This window comes from Leptopilina boulardi, unplaced genomic scaffold (genome assembly GCF_019393585.1).
Source record: "Leptopilina boulardi isolate dan_hultmark-lab unplaced genomic scaffold, ZJU_Lbou_2.1 LbouV2_112, whole genome shotgun sequence".
Taxonomy (NCBI): Eukaryota; Metazoa; Arthropoda; class Insecta; order Hymenoptera; family Figitidae; genus Leptopilina; species Leptopilina boulardi.
Window position 1 is genome coordinate 3,861,854 of NW_026137655.1, and position 21,192 is coordinate 3,883,045.

General features: G+C 26.8%; 1 protein-coding gene across 6 annotated transcripts in view; it reads left to right on the forward strand.

The window, feature by feature from the left end:
- Positions 1 to 16,004, forward strand: part of LOC127280959 (muscle calcium channel subunit alpha-1) — a 50,618-nt gene extending 34,614 nt beyond the window's left edge. For 4 of the 6 annotated variants that reach the window (XM_051304394.1, XM_051304402.1, XM_051304423.1 and 1 more), the window contains 19 exons: positions 3,594 to 3,646; positions 3,726 to 3,872; positions 4,105 to 4,306; positions 4,517 to 4,786; positions 4,911 to 4,994; positions 5,110 to 5,298; positions 5,390 to 5,492; positions 5,602 to 5,753; positions 5,839 to 6,063; positions 6,176 to 6,380; positions 6,468 to 6,601; positions 6,687 to 6,788; positions 6,856 to 6,957; positions 7,056 to 7,171; positions 7,303 to 7,446; positions 9,972 to 10,255; positions 10,748 to 11,107; positions 11,927 to 12,054; positions 12,176 to 16,004. In XM_051304394.1, the coding sequence (XP_051160351.1) occupies positions 3,594 to 3,646; positions 3,726 to 3,872; positions 4,105 to 4,306; positions 4,517 to 4,786; positions 4,911 to 4,994; positions 5,110 to 5,298; positions 5,390 to 5,492; positions 5,602 to 5,753; positions 5,839 to 6,063; positions 6,176 to 6,380; positions 6,468 to 6,601; positions 6,687 to 6,788; positions 6,856 to 6,957; positions 7,056 to 7,171; positions 7,303 to 7,446; positions 9,972 to 10,255; positions 10,748 to 11,107; positions 11,927 to 12,054; positions 12,176 to 12,502 (3,327 nt within the window). In that variant the 3' untranslated portion in view covers positions 12,503 to 16,004. Of the gene's footprint in view, positions 1 to 3,593; positions 3,647 to 3,725; positions 3,873 to 4,104; positions 4,307 to 4,516; positions 4,787 to 4,910; positions 4,995 to 5,109; positions 5,299 to 5,389; positions 5,493 to 5,601; positions 5,754 to 5,838; positions 6,064 to 6,175; positions 6,381 to 6,467; positions 6,602 to 6,686; positions 6,789 to 6,855; positions 6,958 to 7,055; positions 7,172 to 7,302; positions 7,447 to 8,568; positions 8,613 to 9,971; positions 10,256 to 10,747; positions 11,108 to 11,926; positions 12,055 to 12,175 lie in introns of those variants that run through there. The other 2 variants (XM_051304431.1, XM_051304440.1) reach the window with 2 other exon arrangements.
- The last annotated feature ends 5,188 nt before the right edge of the window (positions 16,005 to 21,192 follow it).

Sequence of the window (21,192 nt, forward strand, 5' to 3'; positions counted from 1 at the left end):
AAACCCTTTATTAGAGAATTATTTAAAGAAAATGTAAATCAATAATCAAATTTTTTTAGCGAAAATTCTAAATCTAAAATTATTTCAAAAAAATCGTTTAAAACAATATTTTCGGATAAGTCACGATAATCTTTTTCAATTTTGACTTTCATTTATTTCTATAATAGAAATTTTTTTTTATTTTTGCAAAACCGGTAAAAGCGGAAACATGCACGTTGACATGACTAAATTTATGATTACATATTGCGCACGAGTTGTCTGCGAAGTTTTAGAAAATTTATCATACATATAAGTACCTACATTCATAATTTCTAGTATTGTAGAATATTCTTGAAAAAAAAGAAACTTTACTGATTATAAATACCAAGTATTCTTTCTGAATTTTCACTGTTAGTTTATTATATAAGTACACTTTAATAAACTTGAGAAAAGTTGAAAAAAATATTTTTTAAAGAATTTTCTTTTCTTCTTCTCGTGACCTTTTTTAACTTTAAAAGTTTACAAGTAATTTTACACGAAGCTTATATATACAAGTTTAAAGTGACTTGGCAAAAAATAGTTTATGTATATAAGTATAGAGGATTAACTTGTAAACTGGGTACGTTTATTAATTGCCTTTTTATCATAATAATTAATGTACAAGTAGAAAAGTTATAAAATATTCAAATTTCAGCTTTTTTAAATTTATAATTTTTCTATTGTTTTATTTCTTTTTTTATGTTTGAATTTATTAATTTTTTAAATTTTTTATTTTTAACTATATTTTTATATTTTAAAAGTCTAAAAACTTCGGAGGCATCTCAAAGAACAGCTCACTTCCGCCATATATCTTGTATAAACTCCTTTTGTTGCAAATTTCGTCCTTACTCTGTGTGCTTCCCTTATTTTTAGTGTTATGAATCATGAAGACAGTGCATTTCCAATAAACAAAATACCACCATAGAGTGCTTCTTCCCTAATAGCTTTCAGATACTAAGGATAACATACGGACGTCCTAGAGATATCTGGAGGCTTTTTGATATCCTGAAATATCCGATGCTGTGAGGGTTGATATAAATTAAAAAGAAAATTTTGTTCCCATTGCAAAAAATTTATTAATTATTTTTATTAATATTTTTCTTTTAGTTTTTTTTTGCGTTTAATTTTGTTTAAGTTATAATAAACTAATTTTTTTTATAAAATTTGTTTTTTTTATATAAATAATTAGACGTTATTATTTGTTCATGAAATTGTATTTTTAAGTATATTGAAATATTGATTTTAGTTGGTAAAAATGTTTATTTCAGGAATAAAGAAACATTTTTCATTTTCAATAGAAGCACTCTATTCAATGACACTACAAATATAGAAATTATAATCTACTTGTCTGTGTGAATATATTAACATGTTCATTAAAAATTAACATTTTTTCTTCAATTTTTAATGCTCGTTTTACTTATTCGAGGAATAATATAGAAGCATCATTTTTCTATAAAATAATTTGATTAATTGAAAATATTTAAATATCTTTTAAATAATTAAAAAAAATGTTATTTTTTACTAAATACAACGTAAATCAATTTATCCGTACATTCATATCCTTTAATTCAAAGTTTGTTGAAAATTTCGTAATCATTTTTAAAAAAATTATTTTAAACTTAGGTACTTTATCTTTTTCCAACGTTATGAAATATTAATTTCAAAATTTAATTTTTTTTATTAATTAATCAATGAAGTAATTAATAATTTGAAATTAACGGTTAATTACATTAAAAAATAATTAACTAATAATGAATAAGTAAATAAAATAATATTCCTAAATTTTAATCCTTTGACTTTAGAAATAATGTCAAAATAATTTTTGTAATTCTTTTTACAGTTTTTAAAAATATAAAACAAAAGAATTTTATATTACAAGAAACTTTGAATTAATCCATTTTGTGTGTAAATTAAAAGAACATGAAATGTGTGTATTATATGAAATTTTCAAGCATGCATTATCCGTTTATTACATTATTTGAATTGTATTTTACCGTCGTGAATGTTTGTGCCTATAACTTCATGGTTGCATGATATCCTTATGTTAATGTGTTGTAACCACAAATCCAATATTGGAAAATTAATTCACAACCCACACTATTCAGAAACGTCATGAAAATGTTTCATATCTATACGTTTCAAATATTGAATAATATAATGCTTTTAAAATATACCATTAGACCCATAAATCAATTTTTGTCAGAGAAGAATAATCGTAAAATAAACATTTTTTTTATTTAATTTAATAATATAATGTACATATAATTCATGTGAATAATTGATTTTCTATTCTATTATTTTAAAACTATTTCAAATAAAACAAATTATTAATCAGAAATATTACTCGAATAAATTGGAATATTGCAATTTCAAGGTATTCCGAAATTCTCATTATCAAAGATCATTTATGTAGTTAGCTAGTTATCTTATAGTATTTCTTATTAATACTCAGTTCATCATTATAATTAAATTAAATTACTATAATTATTCATTAAATATATCATTGTCAATTAAGTATTTAATTTATTATTAATTCAATCATATTAGTAATCAAAGAAGATAGATAGGTATTATTAATTTGTAGATGAAGTAAATTTTTAATTTAATAAATGTTAATAAAACATTCAAAAATGCATGTATATTTGCATTCATATAAATTTGTAACAAATATGTCAGGGACATTTTTCACCCACTTTGATAGAATCATTTTTATTATATGTAAATATAATTATAATATAGTTATTACTATTAATATTAACTATAGTAATTATTTATAATAATCAGCAATTATTTTATTGTAGGTACAAATAATACATTTTCAATGATATTAATTAAATATATATAAATATAAATTAAAGTTAAATTCCTAAATTTTTTTTTAATTGTAGAATTTACAACAAAGGGTTTTGTACTGAGCATGATTAAATTTGCCTTTTAATCGCGAGTATAAAAAAATAAATGTCTACGCTTCTATTAACAGAATTGTGCATGATTTTGAGAATAAATAATTTATTATTTTTATTTCGCATTCGCGACTCTTATCAATCACTCATTATATATAAGCATTTATTTGTAATAAATGTAATATAGAAACTGGTTAATTAAAAAAAAAAATCTGCACTGTAAAATTATGTTGGAAAATCGATATTGATTTTTAAGAAAGTGGCAAATTACACAATAAAAATATTTTTTGTAAATTAGGATAACGAGGATGGGAAAAAATCACCGGTAGAAAAAGATATATTATAAAAATGATATATAGCTTAAATATTGTATATTTGAATGTATAAAATATCGTCTCGACGATCGATCGACGACACCAAGTTGCATATCGCATTGCACTTTTATGCACGCCGGAAGGAATGTTTTTATTTTTGAATTTCGTTTACACTTTACTTTGCTCGTATTCTCTCGCTATTCTTATATAATTGTAGCTTCTGCCAGGATATTATAATTATAATTAACATCATTGTGTCGATATTGTATATAATTTTTGTTTTCAAAATTTTCAAATTTAAATTATTTTTACTGCTGAAACAAAATTTTAATATTGAATTTTTCATTTTACAATCTAGGGAAAATTTTTTAAATGCAATGATGGATCAAAAATGACAGAAGCCGAATGCCAGTGAGTGTTTTAAAATTTTTAATAGACTTTTAGTCATGATATTGATTTTATAATTAAATTTTTTTTGTTCATTTTTCAGAGGCACTTATATAATATACGATGATGGAAATATTGACAGGCCTAAAGTGGTGGAAAGGGAATGGACGAAACATCGTTTTCATTTTGATGATGTTGCTAAAGCCATGCTAACACTCTTCACCGTTTCCACATTTGAAGGATGGCCCGGGTAAAATTGGCAAATTCTTATTTTCTTCTAATTTATTATTTTTAATATCTTTTTTTTTATAAAATATTGGGAATTTTCATTAAGTTTCAGATTAAAACAGTTTCATTTATTGTATTTTTTTTAATTATGTTTTTTCGATCAAGTAATACTTATGGAAATAAAAGGAATTTGATAGAAAACTATTTTAATTATAAATCTAATTAATTCTATTTTCCATTTTACTTTATTTTAGATTGTTATACGATTCGATTGATTCGAATAGAGAGGATTATGGACCAATTCACAATTTTCGTCCGATAGTTGCTACTTATTATATCATATACATTATTATCATTGCGTTTTTCATGGTGAATATCTTTGTGGGTTTCGTTATTGTTACATTTCAAAACGAAGGAGAACAGGAATACAAAAATTGTGAACTGGATAAAAATCAGGTGAATAGATCAAAAAGTATTTCATATTTTTAAAATATTTATTAGGCACTTTATTGAAAAAATGTATTTTCGGTATTAAATAATTAATAATAATGATTAATAATGTCCATTTTAAATTCAATTTTTTGCAATTTCTAGTTTAATTTGGCAGATATGAAAATTGAGGTAAACGCGGATATTGGTTTAAGTTTTTTTTGTTGAATGTTTCAGCGAAATTGCATTGAATTTGCTTTGAAAGCGAAACCAGTGAGACGCTATATTCCAAAGCATCGAATTCAATACAAAGTGTGGTGGTTTGTAACATCCCAGCCTTTCGAGTATACAATATTTATTTTAATTATGATAAACACTGTAACTTTGGCAATGAAATTCTACAATCAACCAGATTTCTATACGAAAGCCCTTGACGTGTTGAATATGATTTTCACAGCAGTATTCGCTCTTGAATTTGTTTTTAAACTCGCCGCCTTTCGATTTAAGGTAACTTTAATTATCAATTGTTATAAAAAAATATGTCTGCTGTAATTGGAAAATAAATCTTAAAATATATTTCATATTATTTAATTGTATTAAAATAACAATTTTATTGGGATTTTTATTTCAGAATTATTTCGGAGACGCCTGGAACGTTTTTGACTTCATTATTGTGTTGGGAAGTTTTATTGATATTGTTTATTCTGAAGTGAATGTAAGTTGCTATTGTTTTCAATATGTTAAAAAATATTAGAAAGTTATTAAATAAAGCCAATAATTTTTTCAATTTCAAATGTGAAATTATAATTACGCTATTCATTTCATTTCAGCCTGGTTCGAGTATAATTTCAATAAATTTTTTTCGACTTTTTCGCGTAATGCGACTTGTAAAGCTACTTAGTCGTGGTGAAGGCATAAGAACATTACTTTGGACTTTTATTAAATCTTTTCAAGCTCTTCCCTATGTGGCTCTATTAATAGTGATGTTGTTCTTTATTTACGCTGTAATTGGTATGCAGGTAAGAAAAAAACTTTATTTTTTTTTCTTTATAAAAATTTAATGAATTCTGTTTTCTTGGTATTTATATTTATTGCTTTTGGAATTTTTAGATATTTGGACGAATCGCCATCGACGATGAAACGCACATCAATCGAAATAATAATTTCCAAACATTCTCACAAGCTGTTCTCATTTTATTTAGATCAGCGACAGGTAGTAATTTAATTAAATTAGTTGATTAATTAATTATACAGAAAATTAATGTTTGATTCAAAAATGATATTTTTTTGTCAATTTCATTTAACAAATAATAAATTTACAGGCGAGGCTTGGCAAGAAATTATGTTGGACTGTTCAGCTCGAGTCAATATAGTGAAGTGTGACAAGAAAAGTGAGGATAAAGATAAAGATACTTGCGGTTCGGATATGGCGTTTCCATATTTCATATCATTCTATGTTCTTTGTTCATTTCTTGTAAGTGTTCACCCATTTAAAAATGACGAATTAAAAAGAAATTAAGTTCAGTTATTGTTTTAAACAAATATTTAATGTTTTCTAGATTATCAATCTTTTCGTGGCTGTAATTATGGATAATTTCGATTATTTAACAAGGGATTGGTCAATTCTTGGACCTCATCATTTAGATGAATTTATTCGGCTTTGGTCGGAATACGATCCGGATGCGAAAGGACGAATCAAACATTTGGATGTTGTGACTCTCTTAAGAAAAATTTCACCACCACTTGGTTTCGGTAAATTGTGCCCTCATAGAGTAGCTTGTAAGGTAAGTTTCAACATTTAGTTTAAATTAATATTATTTTATTTTTTAAATTTCATGTTTAATTTTTAATTGACTTTCAAGACTTTTATTAAATAAATAAAAATTATTTTTACAGAGATTAGTCTCCATGAATATGCCACTGAACAGTGACGGAACTGTTCTTTTTAATGCAACTTTGTTTGCTGTAGTTAGAACCTCATTGCGAATAAAAACCGAAGGTAATATTGATGATTGTAACGCTGAATTACGAGCAGTTATAAAAAAAATTTGGAAAAGGACAAGTCCAAAATTATTGGATCAAGTCGTTCCACCACCGGGTGGTGAGTTGAAATATAAATTTACAAATTCAAGTTTCTTTATTTTTTGTATTTAATTAGAATTTATAATTTAAATGGAATAAATTTTAGTGGATGATGAAGTCACAGTAGGAAAGTTCTACGCAACTTTTTTAATTCAGGACTACTTTAGACGTTTTAAGAAACGAAAGGAACTCGAAATGAAGGAAGGGGATATAGATTGTCACAACGCTGTTACGTTACAGGCATGTGTTACTCTAAAAACGATAAAACATTAAATTAATCATGAAAAAAATTATATATTAATTAATGGCGGGTTAATTTTTTCAGGCGGGTTTGAGAACTTTGCACGAAGCTGGTCCAGAGCTAAAGAGGGCGATTTCCGGAAATCTAGAAGAACTAATCGATGACAATCCTGAACCAACGCACAGGGTAAAAATGCCAAAAGAAATTAATTTCATTTTTGATTGCTTTGATTTTAACATTTATAATGTTTCAGAGAAATCACTCACTTTTTGGTAGCGTGTGGTCGAGCATGAAAAAAGGTCATCACAGTTTTCACAGGGCGAGGTCGCTCAAAACAAACTCCACTATTCCTAAAGTATTTCCTTTCTCATTTACTTTATTTAAAAAAAAAAAATTACTAAAACATTTTTCTTGAAATTAAATTTTTAAAATATTTATTTTTGTCTCTTTCAGACTTCACCGACTAATTCTATAGACTTTTTGCCGTACGCTTCCTTACGCAGAGTAAAGCACGATGCTACAAATCAAGTTACTGCTAGGTCCCATCAAGTGGTGCCAAACATTGGAAGGTATAATATTTCACATAAAAATTCTTCCTTAGTCTTTAGTTCAAAATTTTTTTAGTTTTATTTTATGTTTTTATTTCTTGTCCTTGAAAAAAAAATTCAACTATTAAATGGATTTTTATAAATTTGTTCAGTGGCATGAGTGACACTACTATGAATCAAATGGGAATTGATCCAAAACTGACTGGAGTCGAGGAAAATATTCCATTGAGACCACTCGCGGTTTTTAGTGTTCCTGGTCAGCAAACAAATTATCAAACTGCATATAAAGTACTCGAGTAAGTGAAAAAAGAACGTTTTATTTCATTACTATATCTATATATATATAGAGATAAAATAAAAGTCGTGTTATAGTTATTGTGTCACATACCTCGGTTTTGCGTAAATCTGATCATTTTTTTCGTGTAACGTGATGTGTAGTGCATGCCGAAGAAGCATCGGTATTTATGGCTATTATCATTATCATTTTCTTTCATATATATCTCTATAACGCAGATTTCAAAAAAAATTAAAGCGAATTACAGCTTTTTACACAATAGCTGAAGAAATTCAAATATCTCATGCACACACACTTTATTTTTGTTACTATAAAAAACAAAAATATTTCACAATAATTTTTCACGAATTTAGTTAATAATTAAGCAGTTAACTGATTATTTTTGTCTCATTAGTTTATTGACTTTAATTAATCAGTTAATTCGATTGGTCAATAAACTGATAATTTACTTTATCAGGTAATTGATTGATTTATTATTTATTTAGGTACAAATTATTGAAACATTTCAATGCAGTGACTGAACATTATTTACAACCACTTTTCACATTAAAGATATACAAAACAAGCATTTCTTTTTTTCTATAGAAGAAATTGTGGATCTGTCAGAATTTGTTGTTATTGTTCTTGCTGATTTCCATTTTCCAGATAAATTCATGTTTATGAAAAATTGACAATGTAAATTACAATATTAATAGTTGGTTAAATGTTATTTCAGCATTCTTCTATAATGTAATGTAAAGTTTTCAAATTTAAAAAACGTAATTTCTTTTTAGTTTTTATGACATAAATCATAAAATATATTTTGTCTCGCATGGATCTTTTTAGGATTTTCACGTGTGACATTTTTAATGTTATACACTGCCCTGGCTACTATTCATTTTTGTTTGTTTTTTCAAAACTATTAGAAATTTGCAGAAAATCCTGTTCATTGTATATTTTACATCAATGTTATTCACATAAAATTTGTCATTTTTTCTGTCATCATCTCTAATTTTTAAATATTTACAGTCAGACGAACTGAATGACGGAAATTCTGATAATTTCCTTAGGGGTTTTCAAAAATATTTTATATTTTATTATTTTCTCGTTATTCTATGCGTCTGCTCATTGTCGTACGTTTCAGTGGACCAGGTAGCGGTAACTATCTTCATCCAAATACCGAATATGGTAAGAATTTTATAGGGAACTCATGACTTTTTTCCAGCGAATTTCAATTGCCAGTTTGCTTCAGCCAGCTATTCGCTTTGCATGTAAAAGCTTTCATGTTCTTTTGTTTGTTGGTTTTTTTAAATGTTTTTTTAATTAATCTACTAATGTATTGAATATTTTGTTTCTTGTTATGAAGTTTAGAAATATTTACTGTTTCTTGTAATAAATTTTTTCCATCTTAGAAAATTTTGAACCACAGAAGAGTATTTTTAGAAAAAAGCATGCCTATAATTATTGGGCACAATAATTAAGTTCACTGTTGTCAAATCTGCTAAGAGTTCATGTTGAAAATTAAAAAGATTTTTGAGAAAAACAATTTTAAACAATAAATAATTTAAATTACATTATTGTTTATTTAAATTATAGTTCATTAAAATTATTGTTTCTTAAAATGATTATTTATTTAGTAAATAGTAAAAATTTATGTCTTTTGACATTACAATTTTTTCAACATTAACTGCTATTTGGTAAATAACGTCAAAATACTAATTACTTTTGATCGAATTCATTTTTATATTTCACGTAAAAATTGTATTTAGAAAAGAAATGTAATTTTCGATTAAAAAAAGTAACATTTTAAGCATGTGAATATGCATGATTAAAAGAATGCTGCGCAAATAATAAAAAATAGTTTTCTCTTCTATGCTTCAAAATCTGTAATATTTTTTAAACTATAACTCGCCGCCGAACGCTCCGATCGTTGCACCATTTTTTCGTGCTTTAAATGGAAAGTTAATTCGAAATTTTTTTCTGGTTGTAAATACTTGTAAAAAACAGTTTCTATTTTCAAATTTTGATGCAATAAAATCACTTTGCAATTAGTTTGTGTCAAGAACAAATTTTTTTTTATTTTATTATTGTCATTTTATTATATATATATATATATATTATATAAACGAGTCACAGCATTGTTGCTAATATTTGCAGCTGTTAATTAGAATTTATTCAATGGACAAAAATAATTGCCACAAACGTTATCATCATACGCATATCAATAAGCTTACAGGCAATGTTTATTGGCAAATAGCTTTTAAATATTTATTTAAATATTTTTTAGTTGTGTTCCTTTTCTAAAACAAATATCCCAAATAAATTGCCTTCATATATTCTGAAATTGAGGTAAACAAGTTTTTAAAAATGATAAAATTTGAATGAGAGAGTGAAGGAGAGAGAGAGAGAGAGAGAGAGAGAGAGAGAGAGAGAGAGAGAGAAGCATTTGGAAAAGATTCGGAGTTTTCGAGGCAGGCGAGATTGGCTTTGTGTTTTTTTTTCGTACTAACATATTAAGGGATGGTGGTGTTTTGCTACTCGGAACAGTCTTCAGGACGGAATCGAGCGGCAGTTGACGCCACCCACACCTCCTCCAAGAAGGAACCCACCTCCGCCCGCAAATATTATTGTCACCGTCACAGCCACGACGACCGTTACGACCGTCACAACGGTGTCGACGAGCGTCACGACTGCAACGAGTACGACATCATCATCAACAACAGCAACAAGTCCCAGTCCTGCTTCCTCCACGAATGGAGGTCCTGCAGCTTGTTACTATGCTTATGCGACAAGAGGATGCTGCGTCGATTGTGCAGTCTGGAACAATCACGGTAAATTGAATTATATAATTTTAAAGAAATTTTAATTCCTATCTTAGTTTTTGAAATTTTTGGAAAATATTTCTTGAAAATAACATTTTCTTTGTATCGCAGCAAAGTATATGAAAAATAAAATATAAATTTCTCGAAAATATACTTCTATTTGAAATTATATTCATTTAGAAGAAATAGAGATGCTAAAAGAGATTCTTTTGAATTGGAAATAAATATTTTCCAATCTTCTCCTTTGATAAGAATATTGTCCAATGGAGTCTATAAAGTAATTTTATCTTCATTTCAAAGTATTCTCCTTTTAAATTTTTTCTAAGAAAATTTTCTTTTAGTTTTATACACATATAAATATTTTCCACTCAAGTTCATCTTAAATTTCTTTAGTACTTTCATATTGGAGAAAATTCAATGGAAACCTTTTTTTGTTCGAAAAAATCTCTGTTATAAAATATATATCTTAGTAGATAACGAAATTAATTGTAATTTAATTAGCCGTAGTTGAATGCGACGATGATTCATCGGCTGAAAGTGCGTCAAGTGGATCCGGGAGAAGAAATGGTGATAGCGAAGGGTGGGTTCGACCACCAAGAAAATCGTCATCCCGTCTCTCGCGACAACAAAAACGAGAAGCGTTAACCGGGAGGAAATCTTCCTCCTTTCGCCAGGCCGGTAATTTGTCTCAAGGTGAATCAGGAACTGGAACTCAGGCCAGCGGTCGTACTGTTGCAAATGGTCTCAAATTGGCACAAAATCAGGCAATTGCCATTACTGGATTCCTGGCAGATGTCGATTCCCGACAGTGGAAGGTCTGTGATACTTGTTTTTCACATCGAGCTTCCTATCACGGCAGAGGTGACTAAATTCAATTTTTTTTTCCATTTTCATTTAAACACTGTAGATATTCATCTCTCATTTTATAGTTGTCTTCAACAAAAAAAAACCAATTATTTTTCCAAACTTTATTTTTTCTTTCGGAAAATGATTTTTGATTCAGAAATAACTAAATGATTTTATTATCTTTCAAAACATTTAAAAAAATTTGAGTTAAAATTTCTTTATTTGCAGGATATTCAAAATTTGATTATTTAAGTTTGTTATAATTTTATCTGTTTTCAGGATAGTGGACGAATATTTACATTAAGAAAGTTATAGTTTTATTTATTTTCAGGATATTTGAAAAAACTATTGAAAATATTTAAGTTGAAAAAATTCACAAGAGTAGCATCCTGATTTACCAAATCCCTTTTGTCATTTTCTTTTGCATTCAGTTCGTTTTGGTTCCGTGTATTAATATTTTTGCATGTGCTTTTTTGAGCTGGCTTTGCAGCTTTGTGGAATTAACAAATTTTTAACCAACATGATTTTCTTAAATAAGATTAATCTCCTACTATTTGCTCTCTCATCAGCTATATAAAAATGTTTTAAATTCATTAAATGTTTACTCATATAGTATTCATTAATAATTAACATCATATTTATACACTAAATTAAATATAATTTATTATTATTAATAAATTAATTATTAATAATTTGTTTAAATTAAAAATTGTGTTTCAAAAAGACAATAAAAATGAACACTGAGAGTTGTATGAGGTTGAACTTATAATGAGAAACGCAGCAATGAAAATAATAAATTAGAAATATATTTTAATTGGATTTTTCGTTCATCAGTTTCCTGGGCTGGAGAAAGTAATGGCAGTGTTGGTACAGAGCGCTTATCACACAGCTTACCCGGAAGTCCCGCTGATCGGAAACCGAATTTTGAAGTTATTGGAAGTGCTGAGAGTCTCGTTGGTCGGGTACGTTAATTAAATTTGACGACCGCTTAACTGGAATGAATTCTTCAAAGTTTTTCAAAATTCAATTAAATAAGCATTTTATATTCTAGAATATTCATTCATTTTTGGTTTGTTATTTCAGGTGCTTGTAGAACAAGGTTTAGGAAAATATTGCGACCCAGAATTTGTAAGATACACATCAAAAGAGATGCAGGAGGCGATGGATATGACTCGAGAGGAAATGGACCGAGCGGCTCATCAGTTATTGCTTCAAGAACGAAGAGGTCAACCATTGACCTATCAACTACAACAGGGAATGGATCAGCATTGGAATTCGTCGTATAATCAGGGTCAACAAGCAATTGGTTATGAGCCACTGCAGGAGCAGCCAGTTCCGTCTCAAGTTCAACAGCAATATCAAACCTATCAGCAACAACAGCAGCAGCATCAGCAACAGCCTCCATCTTAGCACTAGTGAAAACGCGCGCAAAGCGTGTTTCTTCAAACCTGTCTTTAATAAAACAAACCGGATCAGGAATGAATCCGGATTTTGGGCTACTCTTTTCGTTACACAGTGTAACCCAAAAAAGAAAAACGTCGTCATTCGTGACTTTCGATTCCAATCGGGATTGATTTTAATGATCGAGTGGTATTTTTTTTTATTTGCTAATCGTCTATCGAAATTGACGATAATTATATATATATGACGACTACATAAGTTACATGAAGTAACTTTTTACTATGAACTGTTCGATTTTGAATAAAAATTCTGAATATCGAACTTTTATTGTGGTTGTTAATGGAGAACGAGAGTTTAATTGCCTGAAAAACAAGGATAAGGACATTGATTATTATTGAAAGGAGTTTAAATTTGTAAGTTCGTCAACAACAAGCTCGTTTGTCAAAATGTCAATGATCATCGACAGATCAGGCATTCTTTTTAAAAGTGGTACACAAAATATTTGCAAAAAGAAACAAACAACCCTTTTAGAGAATTTGACGAACGAACCGAGCTTTGTAACAGCAACGTATTTTGTACCGTTTTTTAAAATCATAATTCGACCAAGAGCGTAGTTACATAGGACTGTTAAATCGTTATTAACTCGCCAAAAGTTGCGTGTTAATGTTCGTATAAAAAAAAGTAATAATAAATGATTCCCGGACTTTGCTGGTTCTTTCAAAAATTTCCATTAAAAACTTGGACGTCAGTAGATTTACATTTTCTAATAACGTTTCTAATGTCATTCAACACCTCTCCAATATAGCATCGTATTCCTCCAAAGGTACAAAGAGATTATTTCACCTTGTAATATATAAAATACACCCATCGCCATAAGGGTGTAGTGTAAAATAAATTCAATTTTTTCCTCATCATTAAACAAACGTCAATTTTAAATACGAGATATAAAATTAATTTTCCGAAAAATTTTTTAACTTCTGCTTTTTTTACACTGCACGCTATTTACTAACGGGGCGAATGAAAACGCATTATCTAAATCAATGATAATTAATTAATTGAAAATGAAATTAATTTACGATTGTTAATATTATGGTACACAATTAAATTGTACAAACATGTTATCTATGTAAATAGAAGACTTAAAAGTATTAAACAAGAATTGACTTTATTGAATTAGAAAAATTGAATGACAAGAAGTGAATTTATTAAATTAGAACTAAATTTATTAAATCAGAATTTAATGTATTGAATTAGGGAAAATTAATTTATTAAACTAATTAAGCTATATAAAATTTTATTGAGTTATTAATTGAAATGTTGATTATATATAAATTGGTTTTTTTTGAATAACAATAATTGAATTATAAATTACTTGTTACAATATGTAACAATAAAAAAGATTTTATAGAATAAAAAATAATGTATATTTACGTTATTATATAAATATATTAAAGTTTTATATTGTAATATGTAAAAATATATTACTTTTAATAATTGTTTAAATAATTTCACTTGGTGAGTTGATTAAAATATTGTATAGAGACAATTAGAAAAAAATGAGTAATGCGCTTTTATTCCCTGGGTAAATGTATTCATACACATCAACATAAACGAATCCTCAAACTATAAAAATAAAGCGAAAGATCAGATACATTATATACAAATATGTAGTTCGTAATAGCGTCAAAAGTGTACAGTCTCTTAATTTATAATGTCTCAAATTGTGTGCCAGTAATGAGCCAAGACGTTTCTGAGAGATCGAAAAAACTTGGATGCTTTTTACGAAATTGGGGTTTATTTAGAAATTTTATTATTAATTTTTGAAATAAATTCTCATACATTCGATGGAAAATTAAAGTTTCCATTGTTTGAAAGTTATTATTATTTTAATTAATTAAAATTTTATTTTTATTGAATTTAAACATAATTATAAATTGAAAGAGTTAATTCAGAAATATATTTGAAATTTTATTAACTAAAATAATTTTCAACTTTTATTAGGTAATAAATAAAATAATAAATAGTAATAACAAAAAACAATTTTATGCATAGAAAATTTCATTTATTTCTGTTATAGTTTTTTTTAATGTGTCGAACTTCATAATAATGAAATGTATATTAAATATAAATCAAGATTGTAATATGACAAATTGTCTGTATTTATTTTTGAAATACTTGTTAATGGTAAAATTTATGAAATTTCTTTGATTTTTTAAGCATATTTATAAAGAAATTGTCCCGATGGAAGCTTCTTCACGGATTTTGCAAATAGATTATTAACTCATTTTTCTTTCATAAAATAAATATAATTTAAAAAATGTTGCAACTATTCAAATAACAATTAATTATATAATTGATTCCAAACTACACTAAAATGTTGATTTGAATTAATTATTTCATTTTTTAAATATTCGGAAGTATATTTAAAATAGATATTGAAAAAAATATTAAATCAGTGAACAAGCTCATAGTCTCGTATTATTTGTTATTTTGTAAGATGGATCATAGATGAGATAACAAGTGCCTAAGTATCTAATATAACTTCTTTCGGACCAGCGAAGACTTTTACCAATTTGTTAAGTACTATTGTATATTATGTACATCGCGCGTACTGTTCCGAAGAAGTAAATGACTCGATGTCAATGTGAAAAGAACATTCTAATTCAAATACTTTCAAAAACCCAAAAAGAATTCCTGTGCAATTCGCAATATATTATTAGCAAAAACTTTTATAATAACTTCGATGATCAAACAATTACGAACAATATTTTCATTTCATTTTTTAATATTCGTTTGTCGATATTTTTAAATTGATATTTTACTCTCATTTTTTTAACTTAAATCTTCACGATCCAGTAACTTTGTTTGATCATCAAAGCAAGCGAAAAACAATGAAGGAAGTTGTAATGAATACCGTAAACATCCATGAAAATTGAATAAGAGTACATTATCGATAGACTTTCGTATCTCTATTCAATTTCACAGTTTTGACTCTAATATATAATAATTAATTATGTTAAGGATTTCAAACCCGAAATCGAGAAAAAAATAGACTTTGTTAAAATTGTAAATTATTGTTTGAAATAATCTTATTCCTATTAATATAGACTGTGAATTTCATATTCATTTTTTCAACGTATTTCTTACCAGGATATCTAGCAATCGTTTTATATATATTATTCATAAATATAAAATTAATCTAGAGATTACTCTAGAAAAAATCGGCTCTGATTTACAAGGCAGCGAAAATCGATTTATAAGGTAAAAATAATTCAATAAAAAACAAGAGTTTTCAGATAAAAATGAAATAAACAGACGCCGCAAATTCCTTATTTTCTCTAAAAAAGGTGAATTTCAACGAAGAGGTGCAAATTGAAGTTTTTTAATACTAATAAAATGTCTAATTGTACTTAAATCATTTTTATGAAAATTCAGTCTCAAGATTTTCAAGTGTTAGAGAGTAGAAACATTTCGAATTTCACTAAAATAATAATAGAAACTATTATATGAACTTTATAATAATGCACAATTATTTATAAAATCCCTTTTATGACATTTTATTCAAAAGTCTGTTTCTTTGTATTTTATCCATTTTTCTTATCATTTTTTTATTGACACAGAAACTTCAATAATTTTGAAATGAAATGGAATTTTTCTTTTTATAATGATTATATATTTCTCAAACTTATAAGTCTGATTTTAAAAAATATACATATGGGGCATTCTATTTCAAACAGTACCACTAGCAAAAGACTATCGCTTGTAGAGCACTTTTGAAATACAATTAATTATATTAAAAGTTCTTTAAATGTAAAATGTAATTAATGATTTGGAAAGAGAATTTTTCAAGCTTTTAAACGGTACTAAGCTTTTTTTTAAAAAAAATTTCTTTCTTATTATAATTTGCATTTAAAAACTTCAATTAATAATATCTCAAAACATGCCATCTTCAATTTCGTTAAAAATTGTATAAAAAGAAAGCTTAGATATTCTAGTATCTATTATCCAAATATTATAATGGGCTTTTCAGTAGATTGGGAGAAAAAAATCAAAATAAAAAATCGTTTTAATGAATTTAACAAAGAATATGAAGTCAGGACGTAACCTTTTTGAATCCTACGTCACAGTCAAATTCATTTGTTTTTTTAAATTATGTTAAGAAGATCACTTTATCAAAATCAACATGCAAAAAAATAATTTAAACATATCTTCTTTAATGACTTTGCTTTATACGTCTTTCATTATTTTTAATTATATTAATAACATAGTAAATTAAATATCATTTTCAATTTTAGGCTAAATTGTACACGTTAATAAAATAAACAATTTTTAAAATTATTATTATTAGAAAAATAAATATTTTACAGTAATTTAAAATAATATTAGTTACAATTAAATAAACTTTTAAATAACAGACTTATTCACTTTGATCATAACGATTTTATTTGTATTTATTTTGAATTAAATATTTTTAACAGAAAGAGGAATTTATAAATCTTCCAAAAAATTTAAACGGCCAGTAACAATTACGTTTTTCTGCGTTTCGAACATTTTCGAGTAAGGGGTTTTTGTGCTGAACGCTTTTGTGGACGACATTTTTGTGCGGAGTAAATCGTGTGTTCATTAGAGGATGAAAATTTCTTCAAAATCATTTCATTATTAGAGATAGGAATAAATGAATGGTATTGTTGTGTTCCAGGAATTGTTGAAACATTGATGAATCTTTCCTCGAGATCGTTTTTGTTTGTGTCGTAAACATTTTTCGGAATAAATCTAATTTCCGTTTCAGGTAGATGTCGTTCAGCCCATTTAAAAAGTGCAAATGCTGACAATATTTGCTGGTCAGATTTATTTTGCAAACTTGCACGCCTGGCTTGACATTTTAGATTTCCACCTATTCCATCGCATGGACCTTTACCATGACCCGTTACTTGGAAGTGCCATTCGGCTGGAATTCCAAAGTCATCCAGATGAAGTCTAAGGTTTAAAAAACTGTTTTTATTTTTAAAATGTTGTGGTGCACCGTCAGAAAAATAAATAATCTTTTTGAGAGAAAAATTTTCTTTAAGATAAGAAATGATCAACTCTTGACATTGGTATACCGACATCGTATCGTGATTTAGGTTATCCGATATTATAACCATACTTTTATGCATCAGCTTTCCATTTTCTTTGTAATAAATTACCACAGTAAATAAGGATGCCTGGTTATTATTCCAGTAGAATGCTTGAGCAGCATTCTGTGCTACAAAAGCATAATTTTCGGCATAATCAAATTGTATTAAAAAATGGCCTTCTTCCAAATTTTCTTTTTTTTCTTTTAAAAAAGATAATTGATTTTTTAAAATAAAATCATGCACTTTTAACTTTAATAATTTTTCTCCAAAATTCTTGATAAAGCCATTGACATTCTCAACTTCCGTTTTGATAGTCGTCCTGTCAGTATTTTGCCAAATTTGATATTCAATTTTATCGACTTTTTTTTCTTCAAAAATTGATTTTAAAACTTCTTCTATTCTTTTCTTTCCAGGACATTTTTTGCATTCGTTTAAATGACATGCAGGCATTGGGTCATTGCAAATAATTAAATTTATATAATCTTGATAATTCGTTAACCTGTTTTCTGAGTTTTCAGTCAATTTTTTATTTTTGATCCCTCTATCATCAGCTTCACATTTTCATGGTGTGTAAAAACAGACTACGTGTGTACCACTAGATCCTGCTGATACACAATAGGGTGGTCTTAATTGACAAAATTTTGCCAATCCAATTTTATATTAGCATTTTCCGCTTTAAACACTTCAAACAATTCTGATAAATTTGCTAAAAGCAATCGTTTCTGCACTGAAATACGCGAACCATCGGCTTGCTTGACAGAAATGCAATCCTTTAACCCTGGCATTACCCTACTGTGTTCATCAGATTCGTAGAATTGTTTAACAAGACTTTCAGTTTCAGAAGATAAAGGATGACCTGCTCTTGAGTTTGGTGGGGATAAAATTCCTCGCTCTGCAACAATTTTTTTTGCTTTTTTGGCTTGATGATATGTTGTATGAAATTCTTTTGATAATTTTCGATATCCCCAAGATTTCGGCGCCAATGTTAAGAGCAAAATTTTTTCTTCTGCAGAAGTAGATTCTTGAAATTTTTCAATGATTTGTTGTAAAACTTCACTACCCGCTTCGAAATGTTTTTTAGAGCTTTGAAATTTTGTCTTTTTTGGAGATTCCACTAAATTGTCATCATTTAAATTATTTGATTCGACTCCATTTGTGACTAAAAATTAAAAATATTACTTATTTTGAGTATATGAATTTTTTAAAAAGCTAAAATCATTATAATTTATGTATTCACTTGAAAAATTTTCCAAAGATTCTAACGTATTCGGTAACGAATAAATTTGCTTTCGGCAACTATTACAAATTTTCAATCTTTTATCAGTAATGCCTGGAAATTTTATTTTTATATTTGACGAAATATATCTTAAGTGCTTTCCTCGACCATGATTTCCTTTTTTAAACGGATTTACGCATCTATCGTAGTGTACGCTAGACATATTAACGTGAAATATTAAAATTATACTCCGTATTTAAAATTAAATTCACATAGTTTTATTTCAAGTTTTTGACAAAAACCATTAATTCTTGGTTAATTGCAAAGTAATATTTTTAAAAGAAAAACAAATGAATTTGACTGTGACGTAGGATTCAAAAAGGTTACGTCCTGACTTCATATTCTTTGTTAAATTCATTAAAACGATTTTTTATTTTGATTTTTTTTCCCAATCTACTGAAAAGCCCATTATAATATTTGGATAATAGATACTAGAATATCTAAGCTTTCTTTTTATACAATTTTTAACGAAATTGAAGATGGCATGTTTTGAGATATTATTAATTGAAGTTTTTAAATGCAAATTATAATAAGAAAGAAATTTTTTTTAAAAAAAAGCTTAGTACCGTTTAAAAGCTTGAAAAATTCTCTTTCCAAATCATTAATTACATTTTACATTTAAAGAACTTTTAATATAATTAATTGTATTTCAAAAGTGCTCTACAAGCGTTAGTCTTTTGCTAGTGGTACGGTTTGAAATAGAATGCCCCATATACAAATTGTTCTACGTTTTAATGCGCACTTTTGTCACTTATTATTATAATATGTATTCAAAATACGTGTTTATCAGAAGTCTCTATTTTTGCTTTTTACGATTTCGTATGATTATATTTATGCATCTTGTTTATTCTGTTATTTTCCCAAGAAACATAATTCATGACCAATTTTAAAGCACAAAATACTTTAAATGATTAATATTATTCAATAAATCGAAAATCGATTAGCAAAATTTTTCTATTTTATAATAAATATATAATTAGAGTTAAATGACAAAAAAAGAAATAGATTTTGCCACTTCTTCTGACGAAAATCACAATATTCGAATTTAAATTTATTTTTAAAGAACGTTTCCATGAACGTAGAATTATTTATTAAAAATAACTTTAATGTCTACTATTCATTGTATTTTTTTAACAATGAATTTTTATACCATCGAGAACATTTTCTAGAGAAATATTTTGAAATTAATACAATTTATTTCGAATCAAAATCTCATTCAAGACTACTAATTTATATTGTGTATATTCTGCAGTCAATTTTGTAAATCTGTACTTAAATAAAAAAGATTCTAATGCGATATTAATATTGCAAAAAATAGCACAAAAAGTTTGAAAAAACTGACGACCAAAAAGTCCTGTTAAAAAAATTGGACAGATTTAAATTTAAAAATTATATTTCATCTTGCATTATAATAAAGAATATGAAATTAATTAAATTTTAATATTATTTGATTTTATATTATTTATCTCCGTCCAATTTTTATTAAACAGAGAGAGTAACATGTTAATATTTTAGCACTCAAAAACTATTTATTGTAAACTCAACAGCTTTTATTCCTTATTGAAAATTCAATAATTAAATATCAACGATCACTTTAAATGAGCTGCAAAGTTTCTTAGGGCACGCACTATTAACATTCCAAAAATTTTTGTACAAATAAAACAAGACAAAAAAAGTTTAAACTTGTAAAAACAAACATACAATTCTAAGAAATTTGATTCATATTTGAAATTTGTAAAAAAAAAATTGCTCTACCATTTAAGGCACATGTACAAAGTTTGTGTAAGAAGCTTCTCATACCAATTTCAAATAATAATTCAATTATCTATAGATTCTCTTGACCGCAACAAGTTGTGCGTCCCATATGAAAACAATGTGGCACACGAAACGACATTGAGATATTTTCGTAAGAACCATTGTTGATTAAAAACGAGTCATTAATGAGATTCAAATCATTATAATATTCGTCTTGAGTCTCAAGTCTTGATAGCGACAGAAAAATGTTTACATTTCATTCAAATTATTCAAAATTTACTTAGAAGTAAATTTAATTTAATTAAATAAATTATTTTCAAGTTATAAAAGTTAAATATATTTGCCCCATATTTCAATTTAAAATTGTGTCGCTATCAAATTTAGACTTATTCTGTATATAATATTTGGTAGAAACTGCGAAAAGCAGTGGACGTTACCCATTCAGTTTTTTTTATGTATAAAAATGAAAGTGAAAAGAAATGAATAATACGATTAAAAGAATTAAATAACTGAATGTTTGTACGTGCGGGTGCTTAAAAAAAAGAGAAGCG